The sequence below is a fragment of the Dipteris shenzhenensis genome, chromosome 23 (genome assembly GCF_047967505.1).
Source record: "Dipteris shenzhenensis isolate YYH24624 ecotype China chromosome 23, Dip_SZ_1.0, whole genome shotgun sequence".
Taxonomy (NCBI): domain Eukaryota; kingdom Viridiplantae; phylum Streptophyta; class Polypodiopsida; order Gleicheniales; family Dipteridaceae; genus Dipteris; species Dipteris shenzhenensis.
Genome location: NC_141618.1, coordinates 6,369,916 through 6,397,319, shown reverse-complemented (window position 1 = coordinate 6,397,319; position 27,404 = coordinate 6,369,916). Strand labels below are relative to the sequence as shown.

The window sequence follows — 27,404 nt, the reverse complement described above, 5'->3', positions numbered from 1 at the left end:
CAAAAAATACACAACGATTTCTCACACCAACTGATTGGAAACACAAAGTTCTTCTCCATTATCATGGTAGAATGAAATTGACATTCATTCATTTGCAGAATCACTCAATACAACAAAGCATTCTGAATGACTCGGGAATAAGCATTGAATAAGAACAACCAGTTATCTCATAGAGAGAGAATTCAGAACAAATAGTCTGTCAAAACATTTTGTATGAGGGTGAGCCTTCTTCTTGGGCACTCTCGGTCCGCCGGCAGGTGATAGAGCCCTGCTCTCTACAAGATGTACCACTTACTCCCTTCAGAGCTTCTCATGTTTCAGTGGACACCTCTTGGGAGATTTTGGCTAGCATTTCCTCTTGGCACATTTGGAGAGCCATATGTACTGAGGCCTTGGATGGCACCCAAATACACCCATTACAGGTGTTCACGGGTATTTGGTCTGACACGGTTCACACTTTGATAGCCATATGGGCTAGCATGCAGGGCCCTTCACGGGCAGCCTCTTCTAGAAGGACTATATTTCTTCGAGTTTGGAGAGGTTCTCCCTTTTTCTCGGAGGTTTCTACCGGATTGAGATGGCACTATCAGCCCCAATCCTTTCTTTTTGGCTCTTGAGCTTTTCGTGCATTGCATGATGTATCCCGTATGGAGCTTGCTCTAACGGTTTTTCTTTAATACTTAATAGAAGTCTCTTTTTGCAAAAAAAAAAAAAACATTTTGTATTGTATTACCCAGATCTCCATCACAAAACAAGTGACAATCCAAAAGGTACACCTTCTTACCGGTGACTTTTCATATCTCCTCGGATATATTCTAGGATTTAATCACATGTTTGACTTAATTATGCACTAGATAAATGTCTAGTTATCAATCAGTCTTGACTAATCCACAATCCAATTTTGACTTTTTTTCATCAATAGTTTTTTATTTTGACTATTTGACTAGTTGTAGTCCGATTGTAACTTCTTGCTTGTCTGAGTATGCCTATAGCTCTCTCTAACTCAATCCTTGAAAGTTTAGTAGTTTCCAATGTCTCTTGGTTTGTGTATAGGCATAATGGTGATAGTACTCCAAGCAGATGGGAAGCCATGGCAAATAGCGTGGTTGAACATCTACGCTAAAATCAGAGCCAATACCTCCTACCCATGCGCGAATTGCTCAGTTTGTAGCTCCTCATGATCCTGAGCTCTCCAGTTATGGAGCCAACCACGTACAGTCTGTACATTTTGTGCAGTGAATAGATGACAAGTAGTGGCTCTGGGCATATAGGACATATAAGGTGGTGCTTGCATTAGGACGTCATAGAGTGAACAAATGACAAATAGTGGGTCTGGACGACATAGAGATCAGATGGTTTTTGCATTGGGACGTCATAGAGTGAGCTATGTGTGTCAACCCTTGGATCTGTGATGGGAATAGGTGGCTTACCCTCAGATAGAATCCCCTAACCATGGACCGCCTCTTATGACGTGTTAGACGCCGTGAGATCTGCTGCACTTTAGATGTCGTCAGATGGCCCAAAGCTCACTCATGTGTGAGGTGAGATCTCATCTCCCTACACTCGTCATCATCGAACCAAGAGTTTTGAGGCATCTTGCAGCAGATTGAGGCAGTGTCCTGTACCACTGAGACAAGGGTGTCCGAGATGCAGGCCAGGTCTACATCGTCCCCAAGTAAAGCTGGAAGCTCACGGGCCAAGTGACTCACATAGACTGGATCAAGAGCACTGCCAAAATGGATTTGGACATGGGTGGATGTGGGAGGGGCTCTCCTTGTTGGCTGGCATAGCAATAGAGATCCATGATACAAAGGTTAGGGGAGGATGTCTCCCTGCTTGGAAAACTCCGTGATGTCATCATATATTGTCTCATATGGGTTGTGTCCCTCTGTAGTGACCTCATGTGAATAGGATGATGTATCTGGGGGTCTCAAGTGTGATCTGAAAAGGACTGCTATGCCCCCGAAGCCCCGTATCCCACTCTCCCTCCTCATCTTCCTCCTATGGGCTGACTCCTAAGTGTAATCTATCATTGTGGGCAGCCCTCTCTCTGGGATCTTGTGTGTCTCAGTATAGAAAATCATGTCTATGTCGGTATATGTCTCTAAGAAACACCATGTGTCGGCAGGGCCAAAGGGTAACCATTGCAATTCCACATTGCCATGTTCAATCTATTTTGTGCATTCATCCCATGGGTCCGACACCATCATGTGTTGTCCATCTCACCTTCTTCCTTTTCTCCCCTATCTACTCTCTCTTAGATAATCACTTTACCATCCTTGTAGGCAGCCCATTTCCCTATTGCTCTTGCTGGCATCATGCGTACTATTCCCTCCCTCCAGTGCCCTTGCTATAAGAGAGTGAGGTTGTCTCTAAGTATAGCCTAGTCCCTTTCAAAGTTGCCCTCATACTCATGAGGGTAGACCTATCCATTGTAGTCCGACCGGAGTTTCATTACTAGTGGTCTCGTTGGTGTCTCCCGACACCATCATGTGCTCCCCTTCTTCCTTTTCTACCCTATTTTCTCTCTCTCGGATAATCACTTTACCATCCTTGTAGGTAGCCCATTTCCTCGCTTCTCTTGCTAGCATCATGCGTACCATTCCCTCCCTCCAATGCTCTTGCTATAAGAGAGTGAGGCCGTCTCTAAGTATATCCTAGTCCCTTTCAAGTTGCCCTCATACTCATGAGGGTAGACCTGTCCATTAGTAGTTTCATCACTAGTGGTCTCGTTGGTGTCTCCACCTTGCCGCTCTCCAAGCTGCCTCCCATGTGAAATCTTAGTGAACAAGACTTCAGGCATCTGCCATTGGGGTGTCTCCCACTGTTAGGCCTCTGACCAAAACACATAATGCCTTGTTAGTCCTTCTCTTATCTTCCTCCAAAGATTTAAATATTAACTCCTTCTTGGGGGCTATTGATCCCTTTTTTCACCACTTATGTCCATTCAAAGATTTTGCTAGGTCCACTGTTAGGCCTCTGACCAAAACTTTCAATGCCTTGTTAGTCCTTCTCTTTTCTTCCTCCAAATCTTCAAAGATTAACTCCTTCTCGGGGGCTGTTGATCGATTTTTTCACGACTTCTTTCCATTCAAGCATCTTCTCCTTCCTCTTGGTGAGCTGATAGATAGATAGAGAGATAGATACATAGATACATAGAGAGAGAGAGAGAGAGAGAGAGAGAGAGAGATGATATGATATGATTCTATTAAAGTCCGCTCAATTGAGACCCTATAGGATCTCTTGGGACTAGAAGATTCTATCATAACGAAAGTGGCTCTTTTACATCTAACTGATGCATTTTCCGATAAATCCTATGTGGTTAGTATGTGCTTGGCCAATCTATTGGCCATGCCCAAAATATTACTTCGGTGTCCCAGAGTCTCCTTAAGGTATGTACCTAGTTGCTTGGCTGGTTCATTCATAAGGAATGTTAGGTTGAGGTCATTGCTGTTGTACCTTTCCTAGTGCTTTTGTCTGATATGCATGTATGCTCTGCAGTGGAGGAGTGTTTTCTATCTCTCCTGTTAGGCAGACTTTACAGATTCTTGCCTCCAATAGGGATTCTTGGAATGGCCCATTCACCCCTTTACCTCTAGATCATGGGATCTGGTTCTTATTCTGCAGCTTATGTGCCTTTTCAACATTGAGATATCCTCCCCGAGACATTCCTGCATTTCGTCCTTCTCCGTCGCGGGCTTATCTCTAACTTGTAAAATTCCATTTTTGTTCCCGGGTCTTGCCATAATTTTTGTAGCATTTTATGCATGGCTAGCTCTCTGATTTCCCCATCTTCCTCGGGATATCTACAGCATGTAGCCCCATCTCTTCATCCACTTGACTCTCTCAATGCCAGCCTGAATTTTGTTTCCTCCATGGCTTTGTATGGGAATCTTCTTGTGTCCATTTTCGTTACCTTGTGAAGGTATGTTACTATTGGCACAAACCTTTCCCTTCAAGCAGTATCATCCTTGTCTCTTTTAAAATGACGGGATAGGGGGTTTGCACTTTGATCCCCAGCTCTCCTATGAAAATCTTTTGTGATTGTTTCTATTCTTTTCCAATATACTTTACAGACTCTAGGTGCACAAGCTGGGCATCCATAGAGGCTTGTACGTCTAGAGGACATCTATTCGAATAAGCGTTGTGCATGGGAACTTCCTCATTTACCAGCTCCATAGATGTGCTTTTTGCATTTGTTTTGGAAACTATATACGACTTTTAGACCCCCCATAGCTCTTTTCTCCACACATGCATTCCACTTGTAATCATTCTCAATATCAAGACCCAAATATTTATAGGTTATGATTGGTTCAAGGGTTTCCCTTCCAAATGTAAAGGACGTTAGTTGGTTCAGTGTTTGGATTACCAGGACCCTTGTCTCACAATATTGAATCTCATCCCTGAATGTTGGAAAATTTTGCCTGATGCTTCCAAGTCCTTTTTGTGCTTTGCAAAGAGTATTACATCATCTGCATAAATGGGTATAGGGCATATCCAAAAAGCTTTACACCCTCTCCATTGTATGCTTTCTAATTCATCTATGAACAAGCCGAAAAGCGTGGAGGGGGCGGGGGGGGGGGGGGAGAGAGAGAGAGAGAGAGAGAGAGATCACCTCTTTCCTGATGGGCATTGATACAAGAGATGGTCTTTTAGACTTGATATTTCAATGATTTGCTTGCAATGAGTGCAACTTAGAAGCATGGGACATCTCTCATAGAAGTGTAGATCGAGCATTTCTTCATCCACAAAGTGTGGATCGTGAATTCCACAAAAAATGCATGCATCTCCCACTGCAGACTTGTTGGTTGAATCTATGGATTGCTGTTAAAAAAGACAAAACTACATAAATCTAATGGAATGAATTCCAAGAATTCACAACAACATTCTCTCTCTCTCTCTCTCTCTCTCTCTCTCTCTCTCTCTCTCTCTGATCCCATCTTTGCATGCATATATACACACACAAACACAATAAAAGAACTGATGCAACAAGAATCTTCAAAATGCAAGCACATGTACATGCATACGAAACAAAATTTGATACTTGCCCGAATCAAATGTGATATCGAGTCAAGAGAAGCTTTCATATCCATGCAATGTTCCATACTTCCTTCTTGTGCATTCAATAATACTGGTTCAATTTCAGTGATTGTCTGTTGCATGGGTTCTTCCTTTTGTGGTTTCAAGGATTGTTTCTGAATAATCAACACTGACATGAGTAGAATTGACTAAGTACAGTTAAGATTCAAAACTGATCTTTTCTATTGATTTTCACTGCATGCTGTTTGCTCACAATTTTCTGGCACTAAAACGATGAGGAAACCATGACTCACTCTGCAAAAGCATTAGGGGTATTGTTCGGCGTGACAATTACAATACCAAAGGACAAGAGGGAAACCACTATTTGCAAAAGGAACTATAGTGCTAAAATGAAAAACAATAAGCTATCTCAAATCTTGTGTTAAGTCTTGCACACGTGTCTCCCAATGCCATGCAAATATGTACAGTTTTGCTCTCAATCCTATTGCTAAATTTTGGGCCATAAGATTCTTTTTTTCAAGTGAATCGTGGGTTTTCAAATATGCCACAAAGTAAGGTCACTAATGATTTCCCAAGGATTGATATTAATGGGTAATAAAGATCTCTGTCTAGAATATGGTGCAATCATTTCAGTCAATAGTTGCTCCTAGTTGACCTATAAGTATATTTGGGTATACCTATAGATTCCAGTCACACCTTGCAATGTACAATCAAGCCCTCTAATGACTCTATAACATCAATGTTGTGTGCAATATAAAACGCTGTTTGCCAAGGCAATGTTGTGGGGTCCTCAAAGGACCTCCTATGAATCACCTAATCTTTATCATCAAGCATCCAATTTACCTACATAAAATCCACTATTGAAAAGGCGGCCACTTAATACATTTATTCTCTTTTCAAAATACAATTGTGAGTGTAGAAGGCGTGTGTTGTATAGATATTAGTTGAGGATCAAAATAGACCTAAGGTATCATGAAATATGGTCAGGGTCGAAGCAATATATTGGAACTGGATGCAGAACCTGCTGCTGCTCCTGCTGCCCTCCTTCCTGCTCCCCTCCTTGCTGCCCCCTCCTTCCCCTCCTTGCTTCTCCTCCCTCCCCTCCCCTCCCCTCTACCTTCTGGTCCCCCCGCCTCCTCCCCCGACTTCCCTCCCTCGCTGCTGCAGCCCCCCCTGCGCGCTGCCTCCTCCCCCCCTGCGCGCAGCCTCTTCCCTCCCCTCCCTCCTACCTGCTGCTCCCCCCGCCTCCTCCCCCGACTCCCCTCCCTCGCTGCTGCAGCCCCCCCCTGCGCGCTGCCTCCTCCCCCCCGCGCGCAGCCTCTCCCCTCCCCTCCCTCCTACCTGCTGCTCCCCCGCGTCCTCCCTCCCCTCCTTGCTTCTCCTCCCTCCCCTCCCTCCCCCCCCCGGCTCCCCTCCCCCCGCGTCCTCCCTCCCCTCCCCCCTACCCCCCGGCTCCCCCCCCCCCGGCTCCCCTCCCTCGGTGCTGCAGCCCCCCCCGTGCTGCTGCAGCCTCCCCTTGCGCGCTGCCTCCTCTCCCGCGCGCTGCCTCCTCCCTCCCCTCCCTCCTACCTGCTGCTTCCCCCCCCCCCCCCCCCCCCCCGCCCCCCCCCTCCTCCTCTCCTCTCCCTCCTCCTTGCTGCCTCCCCTATCCCCTTGCTGATTCCTCCTTTGCTCATCCTCTCTCTCCCTCCTTCCTTTCACCCTCTCCCCTCATCTGGAGTACCCTATTCTCCGTTAGGGGTCTCCTGGGCTTCAGGAAAGCAGATGGAGTTCGTCCTTGCGTTTGAATCGGCCTTTTCCACCTCGATTGACAAATGGGTTCCCACTCAGTCAATCCATTACCGCCCACACTGGCCGCGAGAACCCTCACTTTCTCAAAAGACAAGCTACAGCAGTTGCAAAAGGATTTGGAGCATGAGTGTTCCACGACTCTCTTCGCACGCATTCATGGCTCCCACCCCTCCATGTTACAAGCTAGAGATTGGATGCTTGTGGCACTTCCCCAGGAGCTCTCCCCCCACCTTAAGGATGTTCGTTTGTTGGGACGAGGTTTCTTTCAGGTGTGCCTAGATTCCCTGGACATCACGAGAGACCTGCTACAGGCCGGGTTTCTATTTCTAGGCTACAAGATGATTTTTTTGTTTCCCTTTCAACTGGCCTTTGATCCAGTTGAAGAGGATAAGCAGGGAGTTTCTGTTTTCATCAGGTTCCCTGGTCTCCCCTCAGTTTATCATCGGCTTCTTTCAATTATTGGTGTGGTAGCAGAGATCCCCCCTCTTCCTGGCAAGCCCTCTTCGGCTGCTGAGGCGGTCATAATGGATGGGGTACCTAGGGTTAGGGTCATTGTCCAGGACCCTAATATTTTTTTCCAAGAAAAAGACTTCTATTAAGTAAGAGAAAAAACCTGCGAGAGCAAGCTCAAAGCCGAATACATCATGAAATCATGAGGATAAATAGAAAACCCCCTCAGAGTGAGGTGGAAAACAACCAAGGCTGAGGCTGAAAGTGCCACCTCAACCCTGTAGTAGTTTCAGAGAAGAAAGGAGAATCCTTCCATTCCCTGAAGAAAGAAGCCCTCCTAGCTGAGGCTGCATGGGAGTCCCCCTGCATACCCGTCCATACGGCCATCAAAGTATGTACGATGCTTGTCCAGATACTAGCCAATGTGTGCGAGGGATGAACCTGAGTGCCCTCCAAAGCCTCTGTGCATCTGGCTCTCCAGATATGCCAGGATGCTATGCTCGCTAGAATCTCCCAAGAAGTATCCACAGAGGCATATACAGCTGTAAAAGGAAGGTGTGGTACCACATCCAACGAACAGGACTCAATCCGATGACGTCGAACCAAAATGGCCCGAGAGGAGTCAACTCCCTCATAGAAAACCTGAGGTCCTGTAAGAGAAAGCCAAGCCACCGAGCCCCATGTCATAAAAAATGGGGAATGGGCAAAGTGACTGAAAATCCTGGCTACCCCCATCCAAATCATCCTCGCCTGTCTGCAATCCCATAAGCAATGCTGAATAGACTCCGAAGCAGAAAGGCATCGAGAGCATGTAGGGTCGGCTCCGAACCTGGACCTCCAAAGGTTCACTGCAATCCCTCCATGGATAGAAAGCCAAAAGAAGATAGTGATCTTTCTATTCCTGTGGGATTTCCAGAGTCTCCTCCAGAAGCACCTCTGCTGATCCGCAGTAATACCAAAAGTCTCCCAATGAGGAACTCTGGAGGGTCTCCAACCTCTACTACTGAGCTGATATCTCCTGGCATTACTGACTGTGTAACGAAAGAAGGGGATGCTCTTCTCTCGATGCCTTGTGTCAATCCACTCCCACTCTCCGGGGTCCCACTGCAAATACCTGATGGGAACTCCCCCATAGAGCCAGAGCCTCCAAGACCCGGTGGAGAGTAGCCGGGGGTCTGGGTCTAGGAACTACTCTGAATCTGATCCCTGCATCAAAAGACCTACAACCCTGATAGGCTGAAAAGCAGACTCAAGCAAGATGTCCTCTGTGGACCTGAGCAATTTGCCACCATCCTGGACACTAAAAACCAAAGCATCCTCCTGTGCATCTCGAAAGGCCAAAACCTGAAGCGGAACCTCCCCTCTCGAAAAAGTACCTGCCCAAGTGGAGGAAGTGAGTGGCATATCATCTGTGTCTACCCAAACCTCTGGAAGGGTTGCCTCAATTTGCAAGATCCTCCCTGCACTCCCTCTGAGATGTCCTGTCAACCTTGATTTGGTCTCCTTTGGAAGCCTGCGGAAAGCTTTCCAAGACCCCATAGAAGATGGAGGTCCCCTCTCCCACGGACCACTGCATGTAGAGTGAGGCACCCAGTGGTCTGCCATGATCATCTAAAATACTGTCATTCCACATGATGGGTTGCCTATCAATCTCTTCCCGAGAGGAAGGAGGAATCCTCCGAAGAGTGCTTCTGAAACTGGCCCAAGCTTTCAGAATGGCAACCATGAGAGGGGACGAAGGTGACCTAAGGTGTGCTGTGGTGAAGATCCATCTAACACTGCTCATCCAGTCTCCTCCTGAAGAAGGTGTGCACCTCTGTATGCTGCTGATAAGAAAGTCCTTCCATGGTTCCTGCCTTGGCGTAAGTCCCCGCACCACCATCTTGCAAAGTAAAGCTCTGCACTATAAATCTGGATCAATAATATTGAGACCCCCTTCTTGTGTAGGGAGGATGAGGAGGACCCTAATATTTCAGATGACCACATCATGCTATAGTGACCCGATGGGTCCTTCTTCTGCCAGAGATTTGAGGTTGCAGGTCGGCCGGACCAGTGCAGGATTTGCAGATCCTCGGGGCACTTCGCCAGAGATTGCCCAAAGAAGAAAAAGAGGCCAGAAAGCAACCAGCTCGTACTAGCTTACAACAGAGAGCAGGAGCGAGACCTACCGCTCCATAGGCACTACCTCAAACACGGGCTCCCCCTCCTCCTACGGCTACCCGAGTCCCTCCTGCACCCCGTACCACCTCTGGCCCACGGTGGGTTCCGTAGGCCCTCTACTTCAGATCACACATCCACCGCTTCAGAGGCTACCCCCTTGGAGCCTCGGGAGGAGACTAGTGTTCAGGAGCCTTGTTCGACTCCACCCTAGGATTAGGCTCTACCTTCCTCAGCAGCCCAGGTTGTTAGCACCTCATCTGTAGCACTTCTTAATCAGGATTTGGTACAGGTGCCTCCTTCTGTGGATAGAGGGAAGGGGATCTTACATTCTATCCCTGCTTCGGTAGGAATCCTTCGCACCCCCTCCCCAGGACTGGCTCAGCGGAACTCCTTTTCCGCTCTGGAGGACTTCTCTGACCTCCCAGATGATGATTTTGTACCATCCACTTTCAGAGAGCCAGTTATCGGCATCCCTCTTAAGAGATCTTTCTCTCTCTCACCTCTGGACTTTCCTCCCCTTGGACCTCGTGTGTATGGTAGGAGGTCTGCTCTGGTGGAGGGTTCTTTTTCCGCCACCAAGTCGGGTAAGGTATTCCAACCCGCTTCCTCCCGCCGATGAGGATAGCCAGTTGGAATATACAGGGATTGGGTAGCATCCCTCATCGCCGTCGCGGACAGCTGATAAGGGATTAAGTTCCATCCAGGTGTTTCAGGTGGTTTCCTAGACATGCTTTTTCTGTAGGAACACAAACTGGATGTCAGAGATTGCTCCAAGTCAGGTAACCTGCTTTGAGGCTAGACTTTTTGGCTTCCTGTCTTGGGAACCGGAGAAGGTACATGCATATTAGTTTCAGATTCTATTCTCCCTCTGATCATTGGACACGTTACCATAACCCCCTCCAGGGCCCAGTGGGTTTTACTTTTGATTGACGGACGTAAGGTTGGTTTCCTCAACCTCTATGCTCCGAACAACAGAGGGGACCGCGTTCTATTTTGGAAAGAGTTGCTCTCGTGGGCTGACATTGCGGATTCGTGGATTATTGGAGGTGACTTCAACATGGTTGAGGCACCTTCTGATAAGCAAGGAGGCAGAGAAGGTGGTATTCATTCCCTCGAGAGAGCAGCTTGGGATGCCTTCTTGTTCAAGTTCAATGGCAGAGATGTTTGGTCAAATGATGCATTTCATGTTTAGTCTTAGTCACTTTTGTTTTCAGGATCGAACCATAGGGTGCAAATGCCTATCCATGCCCGGATTGACAGATTCTATGTGGATGACTGGGCTCTTGATAGAGGGGGGACAGTTTGCATTGCACCAGGTGTTTCCACTTCCGACCATTTTCCAGTAGTTTTGTCCTCTGAGAGCCCCATCTGAGAGGACGGTCTCACAGTATCAGGATTCCCGATGCCTTATACACGGATGACACCCACACATAGGCAATCTTAGAGATTTGGGTTTCTCACATGCAGGGGGGGGTGGCCGGTCCTTCACATGTGGCCACGGCACTTGCCAGTATCAGCGACTTTTATCACTCCGTTGCTAGTGCTCGACGAGGTGAGGTACTCAGGCGAGAGATTGGTATCTGCCGGCAATTGGCAGCCTTGTAGAGGGAGGAGCAGAAATGACCATTTGATGCTTGGGTACAGGAGTGCCTTGTTTTGGCAAGGGCTCACTTGGAGACATTGCTTGATCAGAGAGCAGAGTATGCCTTCCATGCACGGGAGTCCTTTTGGATACAGATGGGAGGGAGAGTCAATAAACATTTTTTCTCTACACTTGGTCCCGGACATAGTAGAGAAAGTGTTAGGCAGCTTATTGACTCTGACGGCGTTTTGCAGTCTCATCTGGATACCGTCATGCACTTAGCGACAGCTTTCTATGCCTCCCTTCTTTCCGCAGATCCTGACACACAGGCCAGAGATGTGGCTAGAGATGAGATTTGGCAGAGAAAGATCACCTTGATAAGTTCTTCATGAGCTGGAGCAAGTCTGGAACTTCTTCATGGCAGACCGAAGTAGAAGGACAACAACTCCAAGAGAATGACGGGCAAAATACGGGCAGCAGCTCCAAGAGAATGTCGGGCATAGGAGCAGCAACTTGGCAGCAATCCCGAGGCTGATGGTGAGGGCAGAAGCAGCTACTGTTGGGCAAGCGTTTCGAGGTTGGAGCAGCTTGTGTATGGGCAAGCGGGCAGGCGGGACTGCACGAAAACAGTCCATACAGTCTGTACGGACTGTACGGCTTGCTTACAAAGGGCTATACGGCCTGTTTGCAGTGGGCTGGAGCAGTTGGAGGCGAAGCTACCAAGACGGCTGATGGCGAGGCAAATGAAGAGACCGTTGGCGAGGCATTTTGGGTTGAAGAAGGGGTAGTTGCTGGCGAGGTAAATCAGCTCCAAGTCAGCTCCCATTGATGAGGCTTAGGTAGGAGGAGAAGAGAGCTCAAGGAAGAAGAGAAGAGGGCAGCCTTCCAAGGAGGATGAGATAGAGTAGCTTCATTGGCCTCCCTCACCTCAACCTCTTGGAAGGGAAAGGGAAAGAGAGAGCATGGCTAGGAACATGGCTCTAATACCACATGAAAGATCATAGTGGTAGGAAGAGAAGCAAGCTAACACTAGGAATGGAAAGGATGTTGGAATATGAGGCCAAAGTGAGTCTAAAATGAGTGTTCTAGTTGGTCTAGGTGTGGTTTTATAGTCTAGTGAGTCCTAGACATGCCACATGTCATATTGGGAGATATCCCATAGACATTGTGACTTTCTAGAGTCTAGTGGCACACTATAAAGTGGTGTACTTGTATATTGTCGATCACATTAGTCAACATCAAGCTTTATATCATGTGAGTATTTTTTTTTTTTTTCAAAGAAAGAAACCTTCTATTAATGCTTGAAAGATTTTCATACAAGACAGCAGCCCCGAAGGTGCTAAGTATGGAAAAAAAACCAGAAAGGGTTGAAAGAAAAACCGGCTTGTTCCAGAGAAACCCAACTCACTACCTAGGGGATCTCTGGAACTGGGGCTAACAGCCCAGTGGGGGGACTATATAGCTAGTGAATCCCTCGTGGAGTGAAGATGTAGAAAACACCTGTAGCCCAAGCCGTGCAAAAACGAGCACGCCTCTCGATAGTCGTCCTAGAGCCTGGAGTCCCGCGCTCTCAGGTGGACCGTAGAGTGTAAATGATATCCTGCCATATGGCAACTAGGGTAGCCGCGGGTCCGGCCATCACAAGACTGCAGCGAGCCACCCAAATGTTCCAAGCCGTGATGTTGGCTACCACCTCCCAGACATTGTTCTCCTTAGGAGGAGAAGGAGCTAGACTGTCAGGGGGGACTGCCTTGTGGAGTGCGATCCTCTGGATGCTCTGACCCTATATCTGGTAGGCTGGGGAGATCTCATCAATCTGAAACGCGTGTCCTCCCTCTATCAACCAAGCCACCATCCCCCAATTATAGTCTCTATGACGACTCTGCATATGTGTCATGATCCTGAGGGCTCCCATCCAGATCCTCCCATATGTGTCATGATCCTGAGGGCTCCCATCCAAATCCTCGCTGCGGTACGACAGCTCCACAGGCAATGCGGGATAGTCTCCAGGGCACCAGCGGAGCAACAATGGCACTGGCCGTCCACTCACATCTGCTCCCAACCACGGTCCGATGGGCAAGTCCCCGTGGGCGGCCAGCTAGAAAAAGTAGGAGATCTTCCTTGGCTGCAAGCTGGGACCACAACCGTGTCCAGAACCTGGAGCGCACATCCCGGGGCACTCTCTGGGTCACCTAATGTCTCTCCCTCGAAGGGGTCCACCTCGACGAGTCCATCTGAAGCCTCTTGCCAATCCGTGTGGTGTCACATATTTTGGGGCATTCCCACCTAGTGCTTCATCGACATCATCATTGTCTCACAGGGATGTCCACACATGTGCAGTGGCTACTTGGAGGACATCTCTTATCATAAGAGATGTATTTTTTATTCCTACAGTTTGATGTATTTTGGGGTCCTCTGCCCTGGGTAGTCCCCCTAAAATGATATGTATTGAGTGTTTGGTTTTCATTGAGCCTAAAGGTCCTCTGCCTTAGATAGTCCTCCTAAAAAGATATATTGGTTTTCCTATTTTGGTGTGTGGGTTCCTAACATGTCCTGTTATGAAGCCAAGGGGGGATGTACTGTGGGAGCCATGTATTGGCTTTGATAGGTTTAGAGGGGGATGTATTGTGGGAGCCATGTATTGGCTTTGATAGGTCTCGTTATCAGGCCCAGGATGTTGGTGTATTCCTAGACCTATGAGCTGGTCGTGTAGCCATGCTATAATGTGAGCCTCTGAGAATGTTGAGTCTCAAGCCATGAGAGTGCTTGGATCAACCTCTAAACACGCTCATACTTTAGCCTTTGAGTTACATAGGGTGCACAGTTTGATGACCGTCACTCGCTGTCATGTTCTGTTCTTGGTTCCATTCCAATAGTCCCTCACCTTAGACCGTCATTGTCATGTTTTGTTCTCGGTTCCATTCCAATAGTCCCTCACCTTAGACCGTCATTGTCATGTTTTGTTCTTGGTTCCATTCCAGTAGTCTCTCACCTTGCCTTCATGGGGGGGTGTTGGAATATGAAGCCAAAGTGAGTCAAAAATGAGTGTATACATTGACGAAAATACCTCCTACAGATCAAGCTGCTGCTCCTCCCTGTGAAGCCTCCTGCCCCCTCCATCAGCCCCTACCTCACCCTCCTCCTCCTCTCCCCTCCCCCCTCGCTGCCCTCTCCCCTCCCTCCCCTCGCTGCTCTCTCCCCTCCCTGCCCCCTCGCTGCCCTCTCCCTCCCCCCCCTCCCCTCCCTCCCCTTGCTGCCCTCTCCCTCCCCCCCCTCGCTGCCCTCTCCCTCCCCGGCCCCCCTCCCTCCCTCTCCCCCGCCCCCTCCTTCACCCCCGCCCCTACCCTTCCCGCCCCTCTCCTCCCCCCCTGTCCCCTCCCTCCCCCTCCCCTCTCCTCCCCCCGCCTCCTCCCTCCCCCTCCCCCACCCCCTCCTTTCCCCACACCCACTCCCCTCTCCCCCCCCGCTTGCTGCCCCTGCCCTCCCCGCCCCCTCCCTCCCCCTCCCCTGTCCCCTCCTTTCCCCTCACCCGCTCCCCTCTCCCCCCCCTGCCTACTGCCCCTACTCTCCCCGCCCCCCTTCTCCCCCCCCCCCCCCCGCCCCATCCTTCACCCCTCCCTTCCTAACCAGCCCCCCCCCCTTCCTCTCCCCCGCCCTCCTTCCCCTTCCCCGCCAGCCCCCTCCCTCACTTCCTATCCCGCCCCCTCCTTTCCTTTCCTCTCCCCCGCCCTCTCTCTCCCTCCCTGTTCCCTCTCTTCCTAAACTTCTCCCCCCCGGCTCCTCTCCTCTCTCTCTCCTTCCCTCTCATGTTCTCCTTCTTCCTGCGCCCGTGTTCCAAGGCGTCTTGGGCAGCAATTTCACGGATGGAGCTTTTTCAGTGGTTCGAATCGGCCCTTTCACTTCGATTGGCGAATGGATCCCCACTCAGCCAATCTTCATCCACCTCCACCGGCCGCGAGAACCGTCATTTTCTCAGAAGACAAGTTGCAGCAGCTCAAGAAAGATGTGGAACTGGAAGGCTCCACATCACTTTTCGCCTGCATCTTTGGGTCACACCCTTCTAGATCACAGGCTAGAGACTGGATGCTAGCAGCATTATCAGGAGATCTCTCCCCACACCTCAGGGATATTCGACTTTTGGGACGTGGATTCTTCCAAGTGGTTTTCGACTCCTACGAGTCCACAGCCCTTGTTCTCAAAGCTAATCCTCTGGCTTTGGGTTCGAGGAGGATCTTTCTTTTGCCCTACACCTTGGGCTTCAATCTCGTCAAGGAGGACAGTCAAGTCACATCACTGTTCATTAGATTTCTTGATCTTCCTCAGGTCTACCATCGACTTCTTGCTACTATCAGAGCCACATTCGTGGTCACTGAGATCCCCCCACTTCCTGGCATGCCTTCTTCCTTGGCAAAGGCAGTCATAGCGGACGGGGTGCCTCGAGTTAGGGTCATTGTCTCTGACCCTAACATCTCAGATGACCACATCATGCTTCAGCGCCCAGATTGCTCTCTCTTTCGATAGAGAGTCGAAATTGCAGGTAGACAGGACTAGTGCAGGATTTGCAGGACCCTTGGGCACTTTGCTAGAGACTGCTACCCAAGGAAGAGAAAAAGACCCAAGAGGTCTTCTAGTGCGGTTCCTTCACGTATTACCCCAATTGCACCTCCCCAGTGCCCTGTACCACGCACTCCAGGACCACCAGGGCGCCCTGCTTCGTGCATTCCAGGACCACCATGGGCAACAGGGTGCCTAATGCCCGCAACACATCCAGTACCACGATGGAGAGCGATCAGAGTGGCTCCTTTACCTCAGGAGGAGACCTTTGATCCGGTTCGGATAGACGCCATCTAGACTCTAGAGGTAGATGCTGCTGCAACCCTAGACACTAGAGTTCCACATCAGGAGGGGCCTTTAGATGCACCAGTACCAACCCCAGTCACTTTGGTTTCTGATCATGAGGGGGCTACTGATACTTCTTCCCCACAGATTGTTCCTGGCACAGTCAGGATAAACGAGGGAATGCATGCACAGATGAGGACTCCAAATTCCTCTTCAGCCCTACCACAGGCCTCCTCAGCCCCCAGCTCCAGTTCTGCTGATAGAGGCCTAGCAGGTCGTTCTCCTCCATCTTCCATGAGTGCAGGTCTTCTTCGCACTCCTCGGCCAAACTTGCTTCTTAGGAACTCTTTTTCGGCACTGGCAAATTCGGCGACTTTCGTGGATGATGAGGAGTTTGTGCCCTCCACCTTAGGGGTCCCGGTCATTGGGATTCCTTTTGATAGGGCCTCCCCCTCAGCGGGTGTGGGGATCCTTTCACCTGTTGAGTTTCCTGTCCTCAGCAGGTGTGGGGATCCTTTCACCTGTTGAGTTTCCTGCCCTCAGCAGGAGTGTTTCGGCCCAGGGGAAGCTGGTCTCCTCTACTAGGTCAGGTAAGCCTTTCCACCCAGCATCCTCCTGTCGATGAGGATAGTCAGCTGGAACATACAGGGCCTAGGCGGAGTTCCACACTGTCGCCGTAGGCAGCTGATCTGAAATTAGCTTCATCCAGGTGTCACTGGTATGATATCCTTCTTATCCAGGAACACAAGTTGGATGCCAGTGATTGCTCTAAATCTGGCAAACTTCTTTCAGGACATACCTTCTGGTCGCCTGCTATAGGCACAAGGGTAGGTACTTGCATTTCGGTCTCTCCTTCTATTTTACCCTTGGTTGTTGGTCATGGTATTATCTCCCCCTCTAGAGCTCAATGGATCATTATTTTGATTGGAGGGCATAAGATTGGTCTTCTCAATCTGTATGCCCCCAACAACAGAGGGGAGCGAGTCTCCTTTTGGAAGGAGTTACTATCTTGGGCCCCCATTGCAAATTCTTGGATCATTGGTGGCGAATTCAACATGGTTGAGTTGCCATCAGACAAAAAGGGAGGTAGACAGGGTGGAATTCATTCTTTGGAGAGGGTAGCATGGGATGCCTTTCTCTTTCAGTACAGTGGCATGGACACTTGGCTTGATGATGCCTTTCATGTTATGCCACAGTCACTCCTGTACTCTTGGTTGAACAGGAGAGTACACATGCCCATCCATGCACGTATTGACATATTTTATGTAGATGATTGGGCACTTGATAGAGGTGGATCTGTATGCATTTCTACTAGGGTTACCACTTCAGATCATTTTCTAGTGGTGTTGCAGATTCTTGAGCCTCATCGGAGAGGACGCCCAACCAGTGTCAGGATTCCGGATGCCTTTTATGCAGAGGTGAGCCTCACGGAGGATATTTTACAGATTTGGGTTTCTCACATACAGGGTGGAGTTGTCCGCCCATCTCAGGTAGCTGCAACCTTATCCAGAATTAGTGATTATTAATATACATTCGCTGATTCCAGGAGACGTGAGATTGGTATATGCCAGCAGTTAGCGTCCCTTCAAAGGGAAGAGCAAAAGAGGCCCACTGATGCTTGGATTCAGGAGCGCCTTACTATAGCAAGGGCTCATATACAGATATTGTTGGATCAGAGAGCAGAGTATGCCTTTCATGCATGGAAATCCTTTTGGATTCAGATGGGTGGCAAGGTCAACAAACACTTTTTTTCTACTCATGGACCTAGACATAGTAGAGATAGTGTCTCGCAGCTTATTGACTCAGACGGGGTGTTACAGTCAGATCCTGATGCCGTCATGCATATAGCTTCATATTTTTTTGCATCCCTTTTTACTGCAAATCCGAGCACACAGGCCATAGATGATGCCAGAGAGGTTATTTGGCAGTGTATCCCTGTATTGGTGAAGGATGAGATGTATGTTTCTCTTGATGCACCTTTCACCAATGCAGAATTCAAGACTGCGTTACTTGCCCTTCACAAGGGTAAGTGCCCAGGTTCGGATGGACTTACCCCTTCTTTTTTTATTACTTTTTGGGAGCAGATTGGTGATCACATTACATCAGCCCTGCAGGGCGTGTGGGACTCTGGTGAGATGCCTGACTCACTTACAGATGGTCTCATTCATCTCATCCCAAAGGCGGGTAATAGGAATCTAGTGTCACAATCGAGACCCATCACTTTATTGGGCACTTTTTACAAGATTCTGGTGAAAGCCATCAGTATGCGGCTATAGGTTTTTCTTCCAAATTTGATTCATGACACACAGACAGGGTTTGTGCATGGCAGAAGTATTTTTGATACTATTTTCTCATTTTGGGAGGCCTCAGAATGGGCCATGCAAAGCCGTCAGAGGTTAGCCATTCTACTCTTGGACTCTGAAAAAGCTTACGACACAGTAGACTGGGATTTTTTAGAGGGTACTCTTTCTTGCTTTGGTTTTTCAGATGCATGGATTAGAGGAGTATCCTCTCTCTATAGATCAGCCCATAGCTAAGTGCTTATTGGGGGGGTAAGAGGAGACCGATTTTAGATCGGTAGATCAGTCCGCCAGGGATGTCCTCTTGCCCTTTTTCTTTTTCTGTTTGTGGCGGAAGCTATGAGTATCTACCTTAGATCTCAAGCTGATATTTATGGGCTGAGGCTTCCTCTTTGCCAGAAAGAAGAGCTCCTAGATAGTGAGTTGGCAGATGACACGGCTGTTTTTTTGGATGCCTCCCTCAGGACACTCACTTCCTTCCGAACAGCCTTGGATTTATTTTGCACGGTTGCAGGTGCACACATTAATTGGCATAAATCCAATGGTTTTTGGATTTGTGATGATGACACCCCGGATTGGGGTAATGATATTGGTTTCACTTGGGTACAGAGGGGTGTCTCCGTCAGATATTTGGGCTGCCAGGTTGGGGTGACTTTTTTATGGAGTGGTCTAGATGGCACTACTGATGTTACAGCCAGGGTGGCTTGGGAGACCTTTATTCTTCCTACAAGAGAAGGGGGTTTGAATATCATTGACCTGGATCTACAGTGCAGAGCTTTACTTTGCAAGGTTGTTGTGAGAGGACTTATGCTAGGACAAGAGCCTTGGAAGGACTTTTTTATCAAATGCATACAGTCTCGCACACCCACTTTAGGAGATGATTGGATACACAATACCAGATGGGTTTTCACCACAGCCCACCTTAGATCTCCTTCTTCACCCGGATCTACAGTGCAGAGCTTTACTCTGCAAGGTGGTTGTGAGAGGACTTATGCCAGGACAAGAGCCTTGGAAGGATGTTTTTATCAAATGCATACAGTCTCGCACGCCCACTTCAGGAGATGATTGGATACACAATACCAGATGGGTTTTCACCACATCCCACCTTAGATCTCCTTCTTCCCCTCTTATGGTTGCTATACTGATAGCATGGGCCAGCTTCAGGAGTACTCTTCGCAAGATTCCCCCGTCCACCCGTGAAGAGATTGAAAGGCAGCCTATCATGTGGAACGACAGCATGGAAAGCCTTCAGGAGGCTTCCTGCTAACCGTCACAGGCCCAGGTGGTTCATAATCTCAGAGGGAGTGTAGTAAGAATTCAACAGATTGATGCAGCCTTGCCCTTGGATTGGGTGGACACAGATGACATGCCTATTACTTGTTCCACCTGGATGGGGGCATTTTCCAAATCGAGCATTCCTTTGCAGGTGATTGCTTTACGGAACACACATGAGGATGCCCTAGTCCTTGATGTTTCTTCGAGGGGCAGGCTGTCCAAGTCCACAGATGATATATTGCTGGAGGTACCGTTTCAGCCAGTCAGGGTAGTGGGCTTCATGGAGCATGGCTCTCTTTCATAGTGGTACTTGGATCCTGACCCGCTACTCATTACCTTGGGCTCATGGAGGCTGTGGCTCTATGGAGGTGTCCCAATTAAGTTTTTGCAGTGGGACCCTGGGGAATGGAAGTGGATAGATGAAGGGCACTGAGAGAAAGTAATCCCCTTCTTTCGTTACACAGTCAGTAATGCCAGGAAATTCCAGCTCAGCTGTAGGGGTTGGAGGCCCACCAGAGCCACTCATTGGGAGAATTTTCAGAATTATGCAAACTTGCAGAAATTTTTTTAGCAGAGGCTCTGGAAATCCCACTAGAATAAAAAAATCACTCTCTTCTTTTGGCTTTCTATTCATGGTGGGATAGCAGTGAATCATTGGAGATCCAAGTTTGGGACCGACTCTACTTGCCCTCGTTGCCTTTTTGCTTCGGAGACAATACAACACTGCCTTTGGGATTGCAGACAGGCGAGAATCATATGGAAGGGGATTGCAAGACTTTTCAGCACTTTTGTTCGCCTCCCCTTCTATATGACCTGGGGATCAGTGGCTTGGCTCACTCTTTCAGGGCCCCATGTTTTCTTCGAGAGACATGACTCGTCTTGGGCTCTACACATCCGAGGACACTTTGTGGAGTCGTGCTCTTTAGAGGATGTTCCGGCCACTCTCTTCAGGGCTGCTCATTCCTCGGTTGACTCTCCATGGGAGGTTTTAGCTAGCATTGCAGCATGGCACATTTGGAGAGCCAGATGCACGGAGGCTATGGAGGGTTCTCAGGTTCACCCTTCTCAGATCTTGGCCAGTACTTGGACAGATACGGTACACACTCTGATGGCCATATGGGCGACCATGTAGGGATCCTCTCGAGCAGCCTCCTCCAAGAGAGCTACTTTTCTCAGGGATTGGAGAGACTCTCCCTTCCTTGCTGAGACTTCTATAGGGTTGAGTTGGCATTTTCAGCCTCAGCCTTGGTTTCTTTCCACCTCATTTTTCTGAGGTGTTTTTATTACATGCTTAGCATGATGTATTTCTGCTCAGAGCTTGCTCTAGCGAGTTTCCTTCTTACTTAATAGAAGTCTCTTTTTTGCCAAAAAAAAAAATTTGAGTGTACTAGTGGTTTCTTATAGTCTAGTGAGTCCTAGATATGCCACGTGTCATATTGGGAGATATCCCATAGACATTGTGACTTTCTAGAGTCTAGTGGCACACTATATATTGTTGTACTTGTCTATTATCCAATATATCAGTAAACATCAAGCTATCAATACATTGTGAGTATTTTGGTTATTGCCTTGCACTTGTACTTTCCTTCCTTTCCATTTTGCCTTTCATTATGCTTTTCATATTTCCATTCCGTTCCTAGCTAGCTACCATGTCTCTTCACAATTTGCACATGAATCGGAACCCACTGGTATGCGGCAAGTGCCCCTGCAGGTCGGGAGGCACCCCAGGTGGAAGGTGGTGGTACCAAAGGAGCGCTCAGTCGATGAGGAGCACTCTGGTGAGCTGTACCACCACTCTGAGGAGGATCGCCCTGTTGAGGTCGAGGAGCAGGTGTTGGACCTTTACCACCCCCCTATCGAGGCCGAGGAGCAGGTGGTGGACCTGTACCACCCCCCTGTCGAGGCTGTGGGGCGGCGGCTGTGGTAGAGGGCGGGGAAGAGGGGAGGAAGGGAGCGGGGCCGAAGGCGGGGGTAGGGAGCGGGGGCGGGGTAGAAGGAGAGGAGGGAGCAGGGGTAGGACGTGAGGAAGGGAGCGGGGGGGTAGAAGGCGAGGTAGGGAGTGGGTAGAGAGGAGCGGCTGAAGGGGAGGGGGCGGGCTGATGGGGAGGTAGGGCGTGGGCTGAGAGGGAGAGGAGAGGGAGCGGAAGGAGAGGCAGGGAGGGGGCAGAGAGGAGAGGGAGGGGCTGAGAGTGTAGGGGGTGGGCTGCGAGGGAGAGGAGGAGGAGGGAGGGAGGGGGAGGAGGAGGGGCTGAGGGTGAGGGAGGGAGGGGCTGAGGGAGGGGGGAGGAGGAGGGGCTGAGGGTGAGGGAGGGAGGGGCTGAGGGAGGGGGGAGGAGGAGGGGCTGAGGGTGAGGGAGAGAGGGAGGGAGGGGCTGAGGGAGAGGGGGCAGCAAGGGAACGGGGAGGAGCAGCAGCTTTTGTATCTATCCTCTTTGATTGTACACATGCGTATTCCCTTTTTGTTTGGCACATAGACAAAATCTTGCACCCATCCAATAGAGCTGACCTTCCCTATATTTGTGGCTCTATAATGGCCAACCTTCACTCAAGCCCTTATGCTTGCCTTTGTTGAATAGCTCGACATGGTGTATATGCAATGTACATGGGGTACATAGTTTCTTGATACGGCTATGGGAGAAGGCATGAGGAGCTGGTAGCTTACTGCTTGCAACTTTGCATGATGTTAGCCTAACTACGCTTTTGCATGATGTTAGCCTAACTATGCTTTGGCATAGTTTCTTGCTCGTGATCCACTAGGCCCTGGAGGAGATAATGATATCATGTCCAACTACTAGGGGATGAGCAGTTATTGAAATGAAAATGGAAGTCCCTCCTCTAGTGCCGATCAAACTAGACTAAAAAGTGTAATTTGAGAGCAACTTGCTTAACTTCTTGTAAAGTGATTCATGTACTTTATGTTCTTGGAGAAAAGAAACATCAATAGGGCCCCCTGAAGCCCCTGGATCAACTAATTATGAATCAATTGGCTTTGATGGTGATGAGGAACACCACCAATCCCTTGAATATTACAGCTACAATACTCGTCTCAGCGAGAGGATGAAGCATGGAACTGCTTTGTTGACAAAGTCGTGGAAGCATTGGCCCATGTGCAGCATATCTCCTGGCATATGTTGAAGGCAAGAGCTCCACTAGGAACTCCACTACGGGAACAATAGCAACATATTATGTGTGCGCAACAGAAGGTGACGTATTACCCGACAAGCTAGCCTCTGATCCAAGTGTTGCCTATAGAAGGAACAACGTCCATAAAGTATACAACGTCTGCTAGGGTGGTGAAAGCATTACCACATAATATGGAATTGGGGAGCCATCCTAGAGTGTGATGTCATGTTCTCTCAAGCTACTACTTCTGTGTGGAGGAGCCTAGTATGCAACATGCTGCCAACTTGAAGAAGCGAGATTCTTTTTCTTTCCGGAAGTCTGGCGGAACTCCAAAAAATGAGTTTCCTCCTTATGCTCTCCAACACGGGAGCAAACTGTTGTGTTGGAGAGATGCCCACCCCAACCTGGCATCCCAAGTACCTGATGGAAACACCCCTCTCAATCCAACTGAATCCTATGTCAATCCCCCAGTCTGGAGTGTCCTCATCACTAATCCAAAAGCCATTGAATTTGTTCCGATTAATATGGGCTCCTGCTACAGTGCAAAACAAATCCAAGGCTATTTTGAAAGAGGTGAGTGTATGTGGTGTGGCATCCAAAAAAACAGCCGTATCATTTGCCAACTCACTATCCAAAAGCTCATCCTCTTGCCTCAACGGAAGGCTCAGCCCTGTAATATCAGCTTGAGCTCTAAGGTAGTAGCTCATAGCTTCAGCCACAAATAAAAAGAGAAAGGGGGCTAAAGGGTATCCCTGATGGACCGATCTGGTAATCTGAAATATGTCTCCCCTGACTCCACTAACGAGAATAGGGCTATGGGCTGATCTGTAGAGAGCTGACACCCTTCTGATCCATGCATCTGTGAATCCAAAGCAAGAGAGGGTACCCTCTAGAAAACCCCAATCTACTCTATCATAAGCTTTCTCAAAGTCGAGGAGTAGAATGACAAGCCTATGGCCATTTTGTATGGCACATTCAAAAGCCTCCCAGAATGAGGAAATATTATCGAAGATGCTCTTGCCATGCACAAAACCCGTCTGCGTATCATGTATAAGATCTGGAAGAAAGGGCTGTAGACGTAAGCTGATTGCTTTGCCTAGGATTTTGTACAAAGCGCCCAACAAAGTGATTGGTCTCCACTCTGCCACTAAATTCCTGCAACTCCCTTTAGAGATAAGATGATGAGGCTCTTAGTAAGTGAGTATGGCATCTCACCCGAGTCCCAAACGCCCTGCAGGGCTGAGGTAATGTGATCCCCAATCTGATCCCAAAATGAAATAAAGAAAAAGAGGGTGTAAGGCCATCTGGACCAGGACACTTGCCCTTGTAAAGGGCAGAGAGCAGTCCTTAACTCTATGTTGGTGAATGGTGCATCAAGAGATCTCCAGTCACAACATAGGTAAATGCTGCAAATAATATCTCGAGCATCATTTCTGGCCCGAGTGTCAAGATTTGCTATAAGAAGGGATGCATAGAAATCTGTAGCTACTTGCAAGACGGCGGTATCCGGATGTGTCTGTAAAACTCCGCCTGAGTCAACATGCTAAGAAACGCTCTCCCTACTATGTCTGAGGCCAAGAGTAGAAAAGAACTGCTTGTGATTCAACCTCCAGTCTAGGTCCAAAATGACTCCCTGGCATGAAAGGAATTCTTTGCTCTCTGACCCAACAGTGACTGCTGATGAGCCCTTGTTGCAACAAGGCGCTCCTGAACCCAAGCATCTGTAGGCCTCTTTTGCTCTTCCCTCTGAAGAGTAGCCAATTGCTGGCAGATACCTATCTCTCGCCTGAGAATCTCACCTCTCCTGAACCGAGCAACTGAGTGATAAAAGTCGCTAATATCTGAGAGGGCGGATGCTATATCTGACGGGGAAAGCAGCCCATCGTGCATGTGAGAAACCCAAGTTTGCAGAACTGCCTCTTTGAGGCCCTCCTCTGCGTAAAATGCATCTAGGAATCCTGATACTGGCAGACACGAGGATATGAAACATACAGAACAATTGGAAAATGATCTGAAGTGGACACCCCAGGTGTAATGCATATTGTCCCACCTTTGTCCAGAGCCCAATCATCCACATAAAATCTGTCAATCTGTGCATAGATAGGCATCTGCACCCTCCTGTTCGACCAAGAAAACATGAGTGAATGCGGCTAAGTGTGAAAAGCATCATCATGCCAAGCATCTTTGTCATTGTACTGAAATAGGAAGGCATCCCACGCTGCTCTCTCTAGGGAATGTAAGCCACCTTCCCTACCACCTCATTTGTCCGTGGGCATTTCAACCATGTTGAAATCACCCCCAATGATCCAAGACTCTGCAATGCATGACCAAGAAAGCGGCTCCTTCCAGAAAAGGACACTGTCCCCTCTTGAATTGGGGGCATAAAGGTTTAAGAAACCAACCTTATGCCCACCAATGAAAAGAATGACCCACTGAGCTCTAGAGGGAACTATGATCCCATGTCCAATCACCAAGGGTAGCATAGAAGAAGAAACAGAAATACAAGTACCTCCCCTGGTACCCAAGACGGGTGACCCAAAAGTATGCCCTGAAAGAAGTTCACCCGCAATCCCTGACATCCAGTTTGTGCTCTTGAATCATAGGGACATCAATGGGGCCCCGAGTAACACCTGGATGAAGTTGGTTATGAATCAGCTGCCTACAGTGGCAATGAGGTACATCTCTAAGGCCCTAAATGTTCCAACACTGTACGAGCTACCTCTGAGGAGTCAAAAACAACCTGGAAGAAACCTCGCCCAAGTAGACGAACATCTGTAAGGTGCCCTACGAGGTCTCCAGGTAGAGTGGCGAGCATCGAATCCCTGGCCTCTATAACCTGGAAGGGTGGGACCCATGGATGCAAGCAAATAGCAATGTCGAGCTCTCCTGCTCAGTATCTTTTTTAAGCTGCTGCAACTCGTCTTTTGAAAAAACAAATGTTTTCGCGGCCAGTGGGAGTGGACGGAGATTGGAACCATCGCCAATCGAGGTGGGTGAGGCCGACTCGAGCACGAACAAGGTTCCTTCCACACTAAGCTGCCCTAAAGAGGAGGAGGAGGAAGGTGAGCTGAGGAGGAGGAGGAGGGGATGAGGAGGAAATGAATGAAAGGGAGGATGAGGAGGAGGAGGAGGAGAAGAGGGGGAGGGAGGAGGGGCAGGGAGCAGGAATAAGGGGTAGAGGAGGGGGGTATAGGAGAGGGCTGAGGCGGGGGGGTAGGGAGCAGCGGAGAGGAGAGGGGGGTAGAGGAGAGGGTTGAGGCGGAGGGTAGGGAGTGGAGGAGAGGAGAGGGCTGAGGCGGGGGGTAGGGAGCAGGGCAGAAGAGAGGGGGGTAGAGGAGAGGGCTGAGGCGGGGGAGAGGAGAGGGCTGAGGCAGGGGGTAGGAAGGGCTGAGACGGAGGACAGGGAGCGGGGGAGAGGAGGCGGGGGGTAGGGAGCCAGGGAGAGGAGGGGGCGGAGGAGGAGAGGGCTGAGAGGGTAGCGAAGGGGGAGCGGGCTGAGAGGGGAGGGGGTGGGCTGAGAGGGAGAGAAGGGGAAGGGGAGCGGGCTGATAGGGAGAGGAGGAGGAGGGAGGGAGGGGGAGGGGGAGGGGCTGAGGGCGACGAGAGAGGGGGAGGGAGGGAGGGGAGGGGGCTACCCCTTCATGACTTGACTTTACATGAACCCAAAAACCATTTCACTTGACCACACACTGGATACCCTTGCTCTAGAGGTCTGGTACAACCACATTGCATTTCATCATTTCCCGTGAAGTCCCTACAAAACATACTTTATTGTCTCAAAAAACTATACATCAGTTCATCATGCTTGTGAAAAAAAAATCCACAAATACCAAACGCCCACACCTACCCTAGATGTGTACATCTATGTGCCTACCCACAGCTATATATAGTGCTGAAAAACTTGATACGGTTTTTGTCCTATCACCGCCAGGACTCCCGTGGCAAGGGGAGTCTAGATCTTAGTTCCAGGTCCGCACCCTATGAGTGGGTCCTACTGCCCCCTGACCCCTGACGAGAGGCCGGGTTCCTCTGCTGGGGGACTCTTGCTTGCTACACTGGGAGAGGCACTAGGTCAGGGGCAGTGGTGGTGGAGGAGGGGGCAGACCGCTTTGCTGAAGAGGGATGAGCAGGAGGGAGGAGAGGGGGCCGGGTGGTGATGAGGGTGATGACCTTAGAGGGGGATGGAGGATGAGGGGAGGGGAGGCGGGGGGGTAGAGGGGGGACTTGGAGGAGGACGGGGAGGGGGAGGAGGAGAGGGGGGAAGGGAAGAAAAATCTAGAGGGGGGGAAGGCTACTCTAGAGAAGAAGGTGTCTGCGTCTGTGGTGGGGCTTGATGGCATTGCCTTGCATCCCCCAATTCTTGGGCGGGTCTCTCTAAGGGCACATCCAACACCTGCATCTCTAGACCCTTATGTTGCGGTGGGGACTACCTGTCTACCTGCTCAGTGCTCGTGGGGTCTAGTGCTAAAGTAGGGACCCCCTCTGCCTGTGGGGGGGAGGAGGAGGAGGGGGGAAGGGAAGAAGAATCCGAAGGGGGGGGAGGCTCCTCTGGCAGCGAGGTTGTCTGCATTTGTGGCGGGGCGCCCCTCTGCCTGTGTGGGGTGGGTCTCTCTGGGGGCAGCACCTATGGACCTTGATGCTGCGGTGGAGACTTCATGTCTGCCTGCTCGGCACTCGTGGGGTGTAGTGTAGTGTTCCCCTGTCCAAGGTCTCTAGAGAAGAATCACCTCCGAGAGGGCCTCTAGGTGCACAACAACTAGCCTGATGCTGGGGACCCCATCGTCTACTACTATTGAAGCTGCCGTAACCTGAGAGGACTCCAACACTATGCCAGAAGCCCCCTC

General features: G+C 49.6%; 1 protein-coding gene across 1 annotated transcript in view; it reads right to left on the bottom strand.

Annotated features, from left to right (window-relative positions):
- The window catches only part of LOC147886916 (uncharacterized), a 379,240-nt gene that overhangs the window by 17,060 nt on the left and 334,776 nt on the right, over positions 1 to 27,404 (bottom strand). The window contains exon 13 of the mRNA XM_087394075.1: positions 4,616 to 4,824. Within this exon, the coding sequence (XP_087250201.1) occupies positions 4,616 to 4,824 (209 nt within the window). The remainder of the gene's footprint in view (positions 1 to 4,615; positions 4,825 to 27,404) is intronic.